Source organism: Hermetia illucens, chromosome 1 (assembly GCF_905115235.1).
Source record: "Hermetia illucens chromosome 1, iHerIll2.2.curated.20191125, whole genome shotgun sequence".
Lineage (NCBI taxonomy): Eukaryota > Metazoa > Arthropoda > Insecta > Diptera > Stratiomyidae > Hermetia > Hermetia illucens.
The window spans coordinates 60,847,017-60,861,975 of record NC_051849.1 but is presented as its reverse complement, the minus strand read 5'-3'; the positions used below and the strand labels follow the sequence as shown (position 1 = coordinate 60,861,975).

The following is a 14,959-nucleotide window of genomic DNA, read 5'->3' as shown; positions in this document are numbered from 1 at the left end:
TTCAGTATATATCGATATAGAGGGTATTTTGAGGCCTGGACACCATGCAAAGGCAGCTTCGTGTTTTTTTTTTTTCAAAGTTTTCGATTGGTTAATTTCTGAGAATGGGTCTATTAAAGAAATAATCAATTTCAACCCCAGGACTTCCAACCTTCCAAACAAATGTCAAAACTAGGACTTCGAAACGCACTAATCGAGACCTTTCATTTAATACCCGATATGACTATATTCGCTGAAAAAGAAATTACACCCCCTATTGCATGTTTGAAGACCCCCTCTAAGTTCAGATGTAATTTACCGCATGTATCGACATTGGTGCCCGGGTAGCTGAGTGGTTAGAGCGCAAGGCTGTCGTAGGGAAGGTCGCGGTTAAAATCCCACTGGTGGCAGTGAATTTGTATCGTGATTTGACGTCGGATACCAGTCGACTCAGCTGTGAATGAGTATCTGAGTCAAATCAGGGTAATAATCTCGAGCGAGCGCAATGCTGACCACATTGCCTCCTACAGTGTACTGTAGTGTACCGTTACGGCCTGAATGAAGTACTCTAACACACTTCAAAGCTCTGATCCAACATGGATTGTTGCGCCAACGATTATTATTATTATTATTATTATTATCCGAGTTATCACAACCTCGGCAGATGCCGGATTTCACCTAATACTAGCACTAGGTGCCAAGCATTTAGGCTCGGACGATCCTACTTACTTAAAAACTAAAGAGGCGCTGATGGTGGTGGCCGGTGGTAGGTCAGTGGGAGAATCCGTCGAGTACTCCCCGCAACATCGAGCACGTATGCAGAATGGTGTACTTCTGCATGGTGTGAACCAGACCAGAAAGTCCCAGGACATCAAGGGAAGCCGTGAGGGATTTAGATACAATACATGTAGCTGACAATATTGTGGGAACTACAACCACTCGCTCGAGACGTCAAATTTCTTCGATTTCCCGAGCCAATGACTCATAGTTCACCTTTTTCTCCACGTATTTCCGTTCAATGTTGCAATTACAGTACAGCCATAACAGTACAGCCAGACTTCTAAGATGGTTGTCAGTCCCAGCATACAGCTTGATGTCATCTAAGTACATCAAGTGTGTCAGTTCGCGCTTAATACGTAGGCCATATTTTATTGCAAAACCATGCCCTCTAGCATCAGTAGCCATGAAAGGGGACTCAGTGCCATACAAAACCAAAGAGGACTCAATGAATCCCCCTGGAAGATGCCCCTCCGTATATGGATGGGCTCTGAGGTATTAGCACCCTCAGATGTACGCACTAATAAGGTGGTATGCCACTCTTCCATGACTGTCGCAAAAAACTTTATTAGTTTCGGATCAATGTGATACAGATGTAGGATATCGATTAGCCAGGTATGCGGAATGCTATCAAAAGCCTTGGCATAATCGGTATAGCAACTAAAGAGGTTTCTTTGGCCTCTAGTTGCTTGTCCTACAAGTACCGAGTCGATAATCAGTTGCTCTTTGCAACCCCTTGACCAAACTCGGCAGCCCTTCTGCTCCTCGGACAGAATGTTGTTGGTCTCGAGGTGCGCATTGATCCTTCCATTAATAATGCACGTTATGAATTTGTAGAGGGTTGGTAAGCAAGTGATCGGTCTTGTGTGTGCGGGATCCTGCACCGTGTCCTTCTTAGGCATAAGGTTCCTCCGGCCGACTCATGACCTCATTTATACTACGTGCCAACCGACTGTGTACGCTGGTAAATTTCTTATACCAGAAATTCTGCACCCGATCCAGACCTGGGGCCCTCCACTTCTTCGGGCTGTTTATGGCTCGTCGAACTTCCTCTTCGGTAACATCCGCAAAATTCATGCCAAGCATATTGGCATGGCGGGTGCCTTCGGCGGTGATCCACTCAGCATGCTGGGCGGGTCCACCCCAATATTCTTTCGCTTCCGTCACCAAGAACTGTATTGTCTGGACGCTCTGTTGGGATTCGTTGAGAGATCTGGAAAAACTCCGCTGGTTCCTCGCGTATGTTGCATTCTGGACACGTCTGGAATAACTTTCGCCATACCGTCGTAACCGACTGCATATGACAAAAAGTTTCTGTTTTAGTGTGTCCAGAATTTCAACTACGGGTGTCTCACTGGGGATGGCATAGTTCCGGTAAATCCTCTGCACTTTATTTCTCACCCGTCGGCTGGCATTGCCAGTGCTGATCTGAATCAGTCTAGCAATGTCCTGCCTTAGTGAGTCCCGCCGACGTTCCAGACGAATTTTCCATGGTGGATCTCTCTGGTCACTCAAACCAATAACACGAAAGCGAATCATCTGACCGTGCAATCTGATAGCCGCAACTCCACCACAATACACAAGTGATTGTAGTTGCAGCAGCGATATATCAGCACACCGCCGAGATGCAAACAAACAAGTTATTTACGACTACTTTATTAATCATTTCTTTCCTCTATTCAATAACAGCTGAATTGATTTAACAATTGAAATTAAAATGGTCCACTTCACTTCATTTAAGGCAAAGTCTCCAGTTCTCACCAACTCAGCCATCGCTGTACATTGTCCTCACCAATGCGAAGAACTGATATGAAGTACTTATAATCTAGAAAGTATGAAAACAGTAGATGAAATTTCGATTATTTATATCACAATGCTTAACCTACACTGCTGAACGTCATCAACGAAGCAGTTACGAAGCTCGTGGCTTTCAATGTTGAAGGATTATTTGCTCGGGTTATTAAAATCAACAACATTTTCTTGTATTCTTTGCTGGCTTGAAACCAATGCTGACCATAGGCAGCATCGGCCACTTCAAGGCTCTGAAAATAATTAAAACGAAGAAAGTATAAAATTTATCATCAATTTCTAATCGCCGAATTGTATATGTAACATTTGTTGCGTGCTTAACACCCACTTTAATGTGCCTTTGGCAATCTGCAGAGCCCAAGCCCAATTTTTATCTGCTATGACTTTGTTTATAATAGTCGAATTTTCACCAAACTTTCCAGCATATCATTAAAGTATAGACTAGTGCCATTAATGCTCCTAGGAAAGACCTACTATACTACAGTGGAATCCCGATAATTTGTACATCGATTATTGGTATTTCCTGCTAATTCGTACAAATTTGCCGGTCCCCAGAGTCAATTTTCTTTATTTTCGACTCTCAATGATTGATAATCCCAATATTTAGTTTCAAGTCGTCAGTTCCTTGGTCATCCGAATTTTCCGGAATTTTACTGTATTACATTATTAATAATTTATTTTTGTATTTTTTGGCTAGATGATTCTTGAGAATAAGTCATATCCGACTTTAACTTGTCAGTTTTCGTTCCCTCACTGCCCTATTTCGCACCCAACCCCAATTTGTTTTCTGGGGCGCCAATCAAGCCCTTTCATTTAATCCTATATGGCTACATTTAGAAAAAATTGAGGTTTGCTGCTCGCTTGTATGGGGTCCTTTTCTCAACTTCCACACAAAATTATTCCATTCACAATTTCCCTTTTTCCACCTAATTTCGTGGCAATAGATATTTGCGTTTCGGGTAAAGTATATCTGATGGGCTGGCAGATAAGGCACCAATTTGAATGAAGTTTAGTTTTACAAAAATTTTAAAAAGACGTAAACTTATCTCAGAAACTATTATTTGCTAATACGAGGGAGAATTTGTACACGAAAAATCACCAGTCGACCAGAATATCTAGTGAAAAATTTTTTGGAGAAATAGCGTTGACGTACATTGACATATATATATTATTATACATATTTCCGTGAAATTCAAGCGGCCATATATCAATTATTTCGGTGGCAAGATCGACCCTCTGCCTTGGAGTGGTAACCAAATTGGGTTCCCAAATTACCACCTAGTAGGTCGGTGCCCGCCGCTGCGAATTTTCAATCTCATCTTTGGTGGGAAGTTATGATCAGTGTGGACTATATAAGCGTAATCATCGAAGGCATCTCTCTCGTATCTTTTGCACGATCGGCGCAACACTATATCAATCGCAATCGTACAGAAGGGAAAAAAATGTCAGCCAGTAAAACGCCAACCTACTCCATCTACTCATGGGCAATTTTTCATTCGCCTTGTCCAATGACAACCTGGCGAGGAATTGCATTTGCTTATATGCAGCATTTCCTCATTTCTTCCTCACGTTTTAGGGTCCCTTAGCTTTTTTAAAACACTCAGTCCCATTTCCTAGTTCCAATTGCGAAATTCATTTATATGAAAAATAAAAATTTTAAGTGATCAACTTATTTTTCAGTTTTATTTACAAAACCTATCGCGTTATACCTTTCGCCAAAACTGTAAAACCTATTGCCAATTAAATATTTCGAATTTTAACAGGCAATTTTCTAATATTGCGAAAGGATCGTCCACGACTTTGCTTTTACACAGCCCTGCTCATGCCGCATAATATTAGGTGCATACTATCTCCATCGTTTGATTCTGGCTTGGGAGAAAGGGAATTTGCTTTCGTAATGAAAAACAAAATTGAATGTATCATAATTTTTACTTTTGCTGCCACCAACATGGAATTTCAGGTTCAAGGTTCAAGAGGTTAGTGGAACCAAAGGTGGACCGATGAACAGGTGGACTCAAGATGTTGATGAGGAACTGCCGCCGACATAAGACGGATGGTGTGATGAGTGTAAGAGGAGGAGGATCAGCGTAGCGTTATTTTTAGCGTTTTGGAGCTGCAGCAAATTCTTTGGCTCCGAGTGTTTTTTTTTAATGAGAGATGGAGTGATAACAGTGAATGTTCCTCCATGAATGCATTTTGGATAAAAAATCACAACTACCGGCATGAGTTTCAAATCTCGTCCTTTTTAGCAGACCGCGTTATTGCGACAGATATTCGGATATTTGAAACAGACTTTAGGAGACAGTTCGATTGAATTACGGACAAAAAGAAAGCGGAAACTCCAGAAAGAATAAAATGGAATAAGAAAGTCGTTCGTACATAGTGTTTACAGATTACATGAAATTCAACATCACACCATTGAGTTGACATGCATGTTGACATAGTGATAATGATCGCATACTTATAACTATTATATCATATTATCTTACACGGTGATACACGCAAATTACGTACAATATGAAGAAGATCCATTATGGCAACATTTCACAACAAATCACTGCCCAAAATTAGCTAGCAAACAAAATAATTTTTATCCATTGCAAGAAGATGGTGGTGTTCTGTTGACGAAAGATACATCAAGTCGGCATAAAAAATCCACATGATCTTACTCATCACTAACAATTCTCGCCGGCCTTCATTCTAAAACCGAAATTAGGTGTCGGGCATTTTGAGCTAAAATAACAACGATACCAACTGAGTCGCAATGTCAAAAACTGGTCCCCTGCCCCGGTACTGTTCGCTGATTAGCGCAAGCATTACCTCCGTAGCGAAATACGCTTACGACTCGTGGACGGTATCATTCTATCTCTCGTTCTAGTCCTTTTCGGGTTCAACCAGAAGACCAGACACTACCCGAAGTCCGCAGAATGCGCTACTCTCTTATCAGTCTCCTCCACGATCTCTGCGGAGAACCCAACTCTGCTTTTCAATGTAAGTCTTCGCTTTGCTTCTCATAAGGAAGACCCTTCCGCCCATCTATCTTCAGCCAGGATTTCCGCAGAGTATTTTATCTTCCGTCCCCCCTTGATTGAATAGAGCTGGCCGTCTAGTCGCCCTTCGTTTCTTCTGCTTTTATTTAACTTCTCCGACTTACTTTCGGCAGTCTTTCTTTCTTTTCGTGCCCCGGAGATTATTTGCATGAAATCCTCCCCATATGCCTGTTCCACTTGTAAATTTGGTCTGTTTGTATTCCATTTGACGCTTTCGGCTCTGTCAGCGGGGAATGTGACTGTTTCTGCCTTTGTCTATCATATCAGCCTGTAGAAGGAAATGCGATCCAGTAGCTGTTCCAGTTCCATTAACCCGCTTTCCACAAATTTACTAACGTTTCTCTGAAGGAAGATCGCAAACTGCATGTGGTTCACAACTGTCGCGCATTTTCAAATAAATCCTTCATTTTCCGCTCTCATACAATTAAATGCCACTAAGAGTACACATACCTCCGGCTTAAATTTATTTATTACAGATGGAAGCTACGGAACTAAAGCAAGTGACATTAATAATTAGCACTTACAACGCAAATAGTGCATTCCGCAGTTCTCAAAACGAATTCATTCAAATTAATTGCATTCAACAATTACTGTCGAAAATGAAAAGCACCGTCATATTCCAAATGACGCAACAAACTATTATCTATCACTCATCATAAAAGTATAATTTTCCGAACTTTTTTGGGTGCCGCATTGCGCATCAAACTTGTTGTATACAAGTCCGTGGAATGAACTTCATTTGACAGGTCTCTCACTCCATACGCACGCAGTCACTGTGCTGTTTGGGCCTTTACTTTTCATGCTTTTGTATTTGGCCATACACATGCTAAAGTCTCATCGGGTGTCTCAGCCATTGATACCTGCTTCTTTGGGCGTTATGCAGCATTTGCCTACTCCGCCTAAACGCAGCCAGATGCTCCTCCTTTCCTACTATCTTGTCAAGCGGATCGTGTACAAGGGAGCGGGCCGGAATAGCCAAGAATAGGTATACCTTTGAAAACAAAGCGTCCGTCCCACTTTCCTAAGGCCTGATGGATCGGTGCTGGCTCGGCGCGGTTTATATAACACCAACAGTCTGCCTGACCAGAGTACCCATGAAAATAGCTCCTTATATACATACCTTACATCATCTTATCGACATTGACCGAGAACTGTCGACGACACCGGGAACTCCCAGTGTATCACTAAGTATATCAGCTATTCTCACTGAGAAACTGTCCCTGCTACTTCGAAGGCAAATATAACGCAAACTATGCGGCTTGAACTACATATTATCCAAATTTAGTTAGATAATTCGCGGTTTTGGATAGTTGAAAACGGAAGGGATAATAACTATGAATTAAGGAGATAAATTTTAATTTTTTTTTTTATTTAGTTCTAAATTTTGTTTTCTTTATATCTTATGAATAATTGCGAGGAAGGAATGTGTCTAATCTACTATATATACTTGACCCATTAAGTAATGCAAACATACAAATTCTAAACACTTGCTTACCGAATCAATCACGATATTTCCATGGTAGCACACCGCAAACACTGTAAGTGACTGATGTATCAGAAACAGAATATATTTACCGATAACTCTGTTGGCGGCGCCGATTGACACTTGAAATCCAGTAAAACAAATGATCGGAGATGACGACAAGAAAGTACAGAGGCTCGAAATGCCAAAAACATCGTTAGTTTCCTCAGAAAATCTGAAAAAAAGCAAACAGACTTTTGATGGATTTCAACTTTTAGTAAACTGTCTTTTATACTATTACCGCAAAATTGTCACATGATGCTGAATCAACTGCTTCAAACAACGCATATCATTTGGCCCTCCTCTGGGTACCATTTCCAAAAGCTGCCTCGAAATAAAGTCGAAATGCATTTGAAGTTGGGTGATAATGCAACACAGAAGTAAATCCGTCGCTATACCAGCACCCACAGCTACATAACCCGCGTAAGATTGATGCAAATAAATTATCGGGTAGGCCCAATTCGTCTGATCATCAAAAGGATACCAGAGAAAATATTGATAAGTTTTTTCAAAATGTCCAGTGCGAAAGTAATTAATTGTTGACTCGGATATTTCATAAGAATTGAACATCACTCCTGTCATCATGGTCAATACAGCGCAAGGGAGTATCACTCTCCGTATATGCTTTCGATAGCATTCGATGTCAAATTTTTCTTGTTCAGCAACAGTTTGCGGAAACATCCTGAAGTTGATGTAAAATTGCGGTCAGTTGGGCGTTTTTGCTCCAAACTGCCACGATTTTCGTTACCGATGCAGTGCTAATAATGGTGCAAGGAAGCAGTGCTGTTATTTCGATAATATCTTTAAATACTCCAAACGACTTTGTGAAATAGACGATTTCCAATACGGCTGCCAAAAACAAATTCCCAGTGCCCAGAACGAAGATGAAAACTTGAAAAATCTTCCCCAGAATGTTTCGCTTTCCTTGTGGAGCGAATGCATCGATTCCCAGCGATTCATAGCAAACAACCGCAATACCCATGAAATCACGAAACTTAACACTTTTCTCCTGAGACTTCATTGTCTTCAACTCGAGGTTAATTGTTTCCTATAAAAATGTAGGATTTTAGATAAAAGGATCCAATAATATTTAAAATATTAATTTGCTATAAATAAAATTTTTAAAAGTGGGATGTTAGGAAAGGTTTTGTTAAATCTGGTGAAGTCGGAGTTTTAGGTCTTAGAAAGTTGTAGCATCCACTTATCTGGAATTATCAGCAAACACAACATTCTCTGGATTAGTAAAACAAGGATACAGCTTCCAACACAGGTTCTGATAATTCGTACATCCATTATTCGAATTTCCAGGTAATTTATGCAAATTTTCTGGTCCCCATAGGGTATTTTCTTAATTTTGTTCTCCCGATAATTGGTAATCCCGATATTTCGTACCAAGTCTTCAGTCCCTTGACCATACGAGCTGTCGGGATTCTACTGTATAATGTTTCAATTAACTATTTATTCGGACTGGGAAGACCCAGAGGAATGCGTGGCGGGATATACGGAAGTCTTCTACACCGATGGCTCAAAAACAGAAGAGGGTTCTGGAGCCGGAGTCTACCTATCGAATAAAAACGAGAAGTGAGCTTTTCCTTTGGGACAATATGCAACGGTTTTTCAAGCCGAAGTTTATGCGATCCTAAGGGTGGCAGACTGGGTGATTGACGAGCGGTTGAAGGGCAGGCGCATCGCAATCTGCGGTGACAGTCAAGCTGCGCTGAGGGCATTGAGCAGTCCTTTGATCACCTCGAAAATCGTGCAGAAACCGTTTGAACTCTATGTCTAGATTCAATACGGTGGAACTACTCTGGGTACCTTGTCACTGTGGCATAGAGGGAAATGAAATCTCGGACGCTTTAGCGAAAGAGGGGTCAATCTCCCCTATGCCGGGACAGGAGCCAGCAATTGCAGCATCAGTAGCATTGGCTAAATCTGTTTTCAAAAACTGGGAACAAGTTTCCCATAATGACAGGTGGCAGAGCCTAAATGCTGCTCGACACACCAAACTTTTCCTGCCAGAACCGAACATACGTACCGCAAAGTTTATCCTGTCGAAAATCAGGAGGACTTGCAGGTGTGTTGTGGGCATTCTGACAGGCCATAATTCACTAGCTGGGCATATGTTCAGAATAGGAATTACCGAAGATGATACGTGGCCCTCCTGTAATGAGGAAGCGGAATCCACGGAGCATTTCCTATGTGAATGCCCCGCCTATGGACGCATCAGGTATCAGATCTTTGGTGCCGATGTTCTCCAATTGCGACGGGTAGCATCACATCCACTAACAGAAATCCTGCGATACGTTAACGAATCCGGAATATTCCATTAGACGGGGGAGGCGAGTACAATGGGCAAACACGGCCTGAGTGCTCAGAAGCTGTAGCTTCTCCCCCACCATACACACACACACACAACTATTTATTCCCATACCATTATCAGACATGTGCCATTGGCACCGAAATATAAATAATTCCCAGCTAAAACTACTTCCATTCTAAGGATATTTTATGTTGAAATTATAACTATTATTATAATTATCTTGTGAGCAATATACTAATTCAAAAATGCATACCTTCCATTCCATTAATAAATATGGACTTCAAAGTTTGAAAGTTGCTTAAGTGGGGGAGACCCACGAGGAAGCAGGTTTTCAAATATTTTTTTCTTTACAAAAAACTGAGAGTATTTATTGCATTGAATGAAATTAAAATTGGACATTGACGTTGAAACTTCAGCACATCAATTTTCTCATAAAGCAAAAAAGAAATGGCGAAATGGCGAATTGCCTCCTTGCCTCCCAAGCTATGTAATAACCAGCACCTTATGAATCAACTGAAATCAAGCAATCAGTTTTCATTAAAATACATTACTCCACTTTGTATGTAACTATTTTTAACAAACACAAAACAACAAAACAAAAAATGAAAATTTGAACAAAAATGGAAAAAAATCGCACTTTCCCTTATAAACAAATTTTTAAAAACAATTTTTTTAACAATAAATGAAACAAATTTTTAGGTTGGTATATGCAAAGGCCAATGCATTAAAGAATGTCTGTACAAAATTTCAAGTTGATGGGTTGATTAGTTTTTGAGTTACAATCGACAGCGCGGAAGAAAAACACGTTGGTGGTCAAAGGGTAGTATAGGTACCAGCGCGAGTCGTGGATTGGTACCCGTGATGGAGCATAAAACCTGGGAAACGCCTGTTGGACCAATACCAACAGCTCTACTACCAAACTCTACTCCTCCACGTGATGATCGCTGAGAGTTGAAAAAAACTGCAGACGGAGAAGGATGATCGCTGGGAGTTGAGAAAAACTGCAGACGGAGAAGGATGAAAGCGAGTCTCCCACGCCTGAAAACGGGACAAATTGCGCCAACTAGTTCTCCAGGTTGGCGATTGGGGATGACTGAAAACCACTTGTTACAAAGCCACGAAAGGAGCCTCGGACTGGATTGACAACATAACGACGCATGCAGCAACGACAACGGAATAACGATTTGTGCATTTTTTCATTGAACGTGCACTCCCTTTACAGTTCGAATGCTGCCCAGCAGCTAGCCGATATCCTCTCCCAATATATGGCTGATGTAACAGCGTTACCAGAGATACGCTGGACAGGGACCGGTTTCCTGAAGAAAAGCCAGTACACCATATATAATAGTGGCCATCCAGTAAACCATGTTTTCGGAGTAGGTTTCCTAGCCAAAAAATGAAACCTGGTGTTAACGGCTTTGAAAACATAAGCGAATGGCCGTGCACTCTGCGTTTGCGAGGCAAATTTGGAAATACAAGCCTAAGAAACGTTCACGCCCCTACAAAGGAGACTGCAGAGTCGGAGATGAATACCTTCTACGAGGCAGTTGAGCGGACCCTCGAGGCCAGGTATGATATCAAAACCATAATAGTCAAGTAGAGACGGAGCCCGTATTCAGGCGATACGTTGGCTTCCATATCTTACATAAGGATTCCGATGATAGCGGACTACGGATTATGCAATTAGCAGTGTCACATGAAATGGTTGTTAGAACTACCCGATTGTGCAGGAAAGCGATCCACAAACAAACATGAGCCTCTCCAGACGGGACCACTTTCAATCAAATTGACCACGTGTTGATCGAACTCCGCCACCTTTCAGCCTTGACGAAAGTCGAATCACTATCTCGTTGGTATGGTGCTCCTGGCTCAAATAACAACACCGCCTAAAATCCCCTCTTATAATCAGGTGAGAAATAAAGCACTGAAACCACCCATGGCACAGCCCTCCGTAACACTTATAAGGGGAAATGGATGCCGCAACAACCAGAGTCAAGAGCTGTCCAGGAAATGAATCACTGGATAATGATTTTCACAAGCACCTGAAGAACGTTATCATTAATACGACCACAAGGATACTTGGCGTCAGTCTCCGAAAAAATCGGAACGACTGGTGCGACGAAGAATGTAAGTTAGCAATGGAACAGAAGAATACCGCATACCGAGTACTGTTGCATTCTCAAAAGACGCGGGCACGCGCGGAGACTTATCACGAACTCCGGCGAGCGGAGAAGTGCACACACAGACCAATCACAGACGGAAAAAGGAAACATGGGAGAACCAAAAGCTCTATGAACTTGAAAACTACAGGGAGCAACCGTACCAGGCGCGGAAGTTCTACCAACAAGCTAGCAGGATGAAGCCTTATACACCTCGATGCTCATCCTGCGAAGACAAAGAGGGAAATCTGATTTCCGACACAATAGGCATATTGGAGTTATGGGTTGAGTATTTTCATTGACTGTTCAACAACCAGCACATCAGCGAGTTGGAGGTTCCGCCAACTGAAGACGACGGACAAATACTGCCACCACCAAGAAGAAACAGTCCGTGCAATTCATCGGCTTAAAAATCATAAGTCGCAGGAGCCAATGGAATTACAGCCATATTGGTTACATATGGAGGCGACCAATTACACCAAGCGGTTCATCAAATTATTCTCAAGGCGGGACAGCGAATAAATGCCTGACGACTGTCAAAGGGAGATATCACGCAGTGCAGCAATTATAGAGGTATCACGTTGCTGAGTTCCATCTATAAGATATTCTCCGCTATCTTGTTAGGTCGGATAGCCTTATATGCCCAGAACATCATTGGCCCATACCAAAGAGGCTTCACTTCAGGCAAATCAGGAGCAGACTAATTCCAGCAGTGGAAAACTGCTGGAATGTGGACATCAGCTGCAAAATCTTTGCATCGATTTTTAAGCCGCCTGTGATAGCATAGCCAGAGTAAAACTGTACACGGCCATGACAAAATTCGTTATCCCCACGGAATGAATAAAACTAACTAGGATGGCCCTGAATAATGTGTGAGGCCAGATAAAAGCAGCAGGATCACTCTCAAGACTATTCGACATTCATGTCATGTCGTGCATCTTTTTTAACCTGACCCTAGAAACAGTGATCCATAATGCTTGAGTAAATACGACAGGCACTAACCTCTTCAAGTCCATCCAACTATTGACCTATGCTGGCGATATTGACATTATGAGAAGAACCACCCGAGACGTACAAACTGCCTTCATCCAGATCGAGCAGGCGGCGTGAAATATTGGGCTACACATTAATAAAGACAAGACGAAATACATGGTGGCAACGTCAGCACTAACAACCAACCAATCGACAACATCAAATCGCACTGGTCAAACGAAAACAATAAAGATAGGGTACTACAACTTTGAGACCATTGATAATTTCTCCTAGCTAGGGTCGAAAATTACAACCAATAGCAGCTATGACGACGAAATCCGCGCATGGTTGTTGGCTGCCAACTGAGCCTATTTCAGCTTACAAAAACCGTCCCACCGTAGGGTCAAAGCTCTTACTGTACAACACTACGATCTTGCCAATCCCCATATATTCCCCGGAGACTTGGGTTCTTGGCAAGAAAAATTGCGAACTCTTAGTCGCGTTCGAGAGAAGAGACGATTCGGTAGCCTACATAATGACGAAATCCATCAACGATATCATTATCATCTGGTTGTGGGTTAAATGTGGTTCAATAGGTTGCGTTGGCCGGTCACTAAATCTGAATGGACGAGGATGATCCAGCCGGAAAAGTCTATAAGGACAATACCTATGCTAGAAAGAAGAAGGCGAGGCAAACTCTGCCTGGCGTATGCCAGGATGCCATTGGTGGACCTCGGGGCAAAACCAGGATGTCTCGAGTTCCTTATTAAGACAGACCTAGACGGGATGCCGGTTGTTGCGCCGTTGATGATAACAATATTATCTACCTGACAGACATACCTAACTATATTAGAAACTTTGGAGGAACATTTGGCTAAAATGGGAAAACCAAACAAAATATTTTTTTTTTTTTTTTGGGAGTAGGGTCGGTGAATGCGTTTACGCACAGAGTGTTGGACTCCCGCAACAGCACGCTGGCGGACTACCAACTAAACACCTCCCTGACATCAGAGAACTAGCCTGGAACCGTTTGACACATTACTTCGGGCTAGCCCTCCCGCTCTCCCGGCTTTGGGAGCCTTCAGGTCAGGGAATTCCCTTCACCAACGGGAGGGGAGGGGAGGAAGGGAGTTGTTGTTCAGGGAACCCCTTTCCGTCCGATCCCTCTGCCGGTCGAGTTCAATCTTCTTCGTAGTAAGAAGAGCCCGAGCATAATGCGCAATACGATTCCAGCTGCCAGCGCTCTTCAGCATCTCTCGCACAATGTTATCTGGAGAGAGCTCCCCTGTGTCTGCATAAAGCTGCTGGCGGAGGCCGTCCCACCTCTCGCAAGAGAAAAAGGTGTGTTCAGCGTCATCCGCCACTCTATTGCAGAACACACAATCAGGAAATCGCGCCTTCCCAACCCTGTGCAGGTAAGACTGAAAACCTCCATGCCCACTTAGAAGTTGGGTAAGGAAGTAATCAATCTCACCGTGCTTTCTGTTCAACCACGGATCTAATTTGTCGATGAGCCGCGCAGTCCACTTGCCCCTTGGCTCATTTTGCCAAGAAAGTTGCCACTCGTTAAGGGTGCGTTGACGTTCTTCACGGCCAACCACTTCTCTTAAGTTTTCGCCCTTACGGCGGTAGATAGCTTTGCGCTCCTTGGCAAGGAGGGCAATGGGGATCACTCCCGCAATCACCATCACAGCCTGTTCGGAGACCGTGCGATAAGCAGACGCCACTCGCAAAGCTCCCCGCCTCTGCACTTGAGCGAGGCGTTTACGATGCACCTCCTTGTCAAGGGCATCAGCCCATACCTCCGCACCATAGAGAAGGACGGACTGCGTTGCTCCCATGAGGAGACGTCTCCTAGTTGATATAGGGCCGCCGACATTCGCCATTAGCCGACTCAAGGCCGCGACTCCTGCTGCAGCCCTGTCCGCGGCTGCTTTGATTTGCTCGAAGAAGCTCATCTTCGAGTCGAGCATTAAACCAAGGTATTTAATCACTGGTTTTGACTCTATAGTCAACTCGCCGATCGATATGGGACGCAAGGTCGGGATTCTCCTTCTGGTCAGGATGACTACTTCGGTTTTTTCCAGCGCAAGGTTGAAACCGCGAACAGTCATCCATCCGCTTACCCGTCGCATCAATATGCCAAGTCTGCTTTGCGCCTGTTCAACAGTGCGTCCGGCAACAAGTGCCGCAACGTCGTCTGCATAACCGACCAGGCGCGACTCTTCGGGCATATCGAGTCTCAGCAGACTATCGTAGGAAGCGTTCCAGAGGTCCGGCCCTAGGATGGATCCCTGCGCTTCTCCCGACGTGATTTCCATCCTCCTCTGGCCCTCTAGCGTCTCATAGAACAGGGAGCGGTCTTTCAGAT

At 43.2% G+C, this 14,959-nt stretch overlaps 1 protein-coding gene across 3 annotated transcripts in view; it reads right to left on the bottom strand.

The window, feature by feature from the left end:
* Positions 1–2,409: 2,409 nt before the first annotated feature.
* Positions 2,410–14,959, bottom strand: part of LOC119646239 (odorant receptor 85b-like) — an 18,270-nt gene continuing 5,720 nt past the window's right edge. For 2 of the 3 annotated variants that reach the window (XM_038046632.1, XM_038046633.1), the window contains exons 2-5: positions 7,379–7,602; positions 7,111–7,312; positions 2,643–2,798; positions 2,410–2,581 (exon numbers count right to left, since the gene is read on the bottom strand). In XM_038046632.1, the coding sequence (XP_037902560.1) occupies positions 2,522–2,581; positions 2,643–2,798; positions 7,111–7,312; positions 7,379–7,488 (528 nt within the window). In that variant the 5' untranslated portion in view covers positions 7,489–7,602 and the 3' untranslated portion in view covers positions 2,410–2,521. Of the gene's footprint in view, positions 2,582–2,642; positions 2,799–7,110; positions 7,313–7,378; positions 8,186–14,959 lie in introns of all 3 variants that reach the window. The other variant, XM_038046631.1, reaches the window with a different exon arrangement.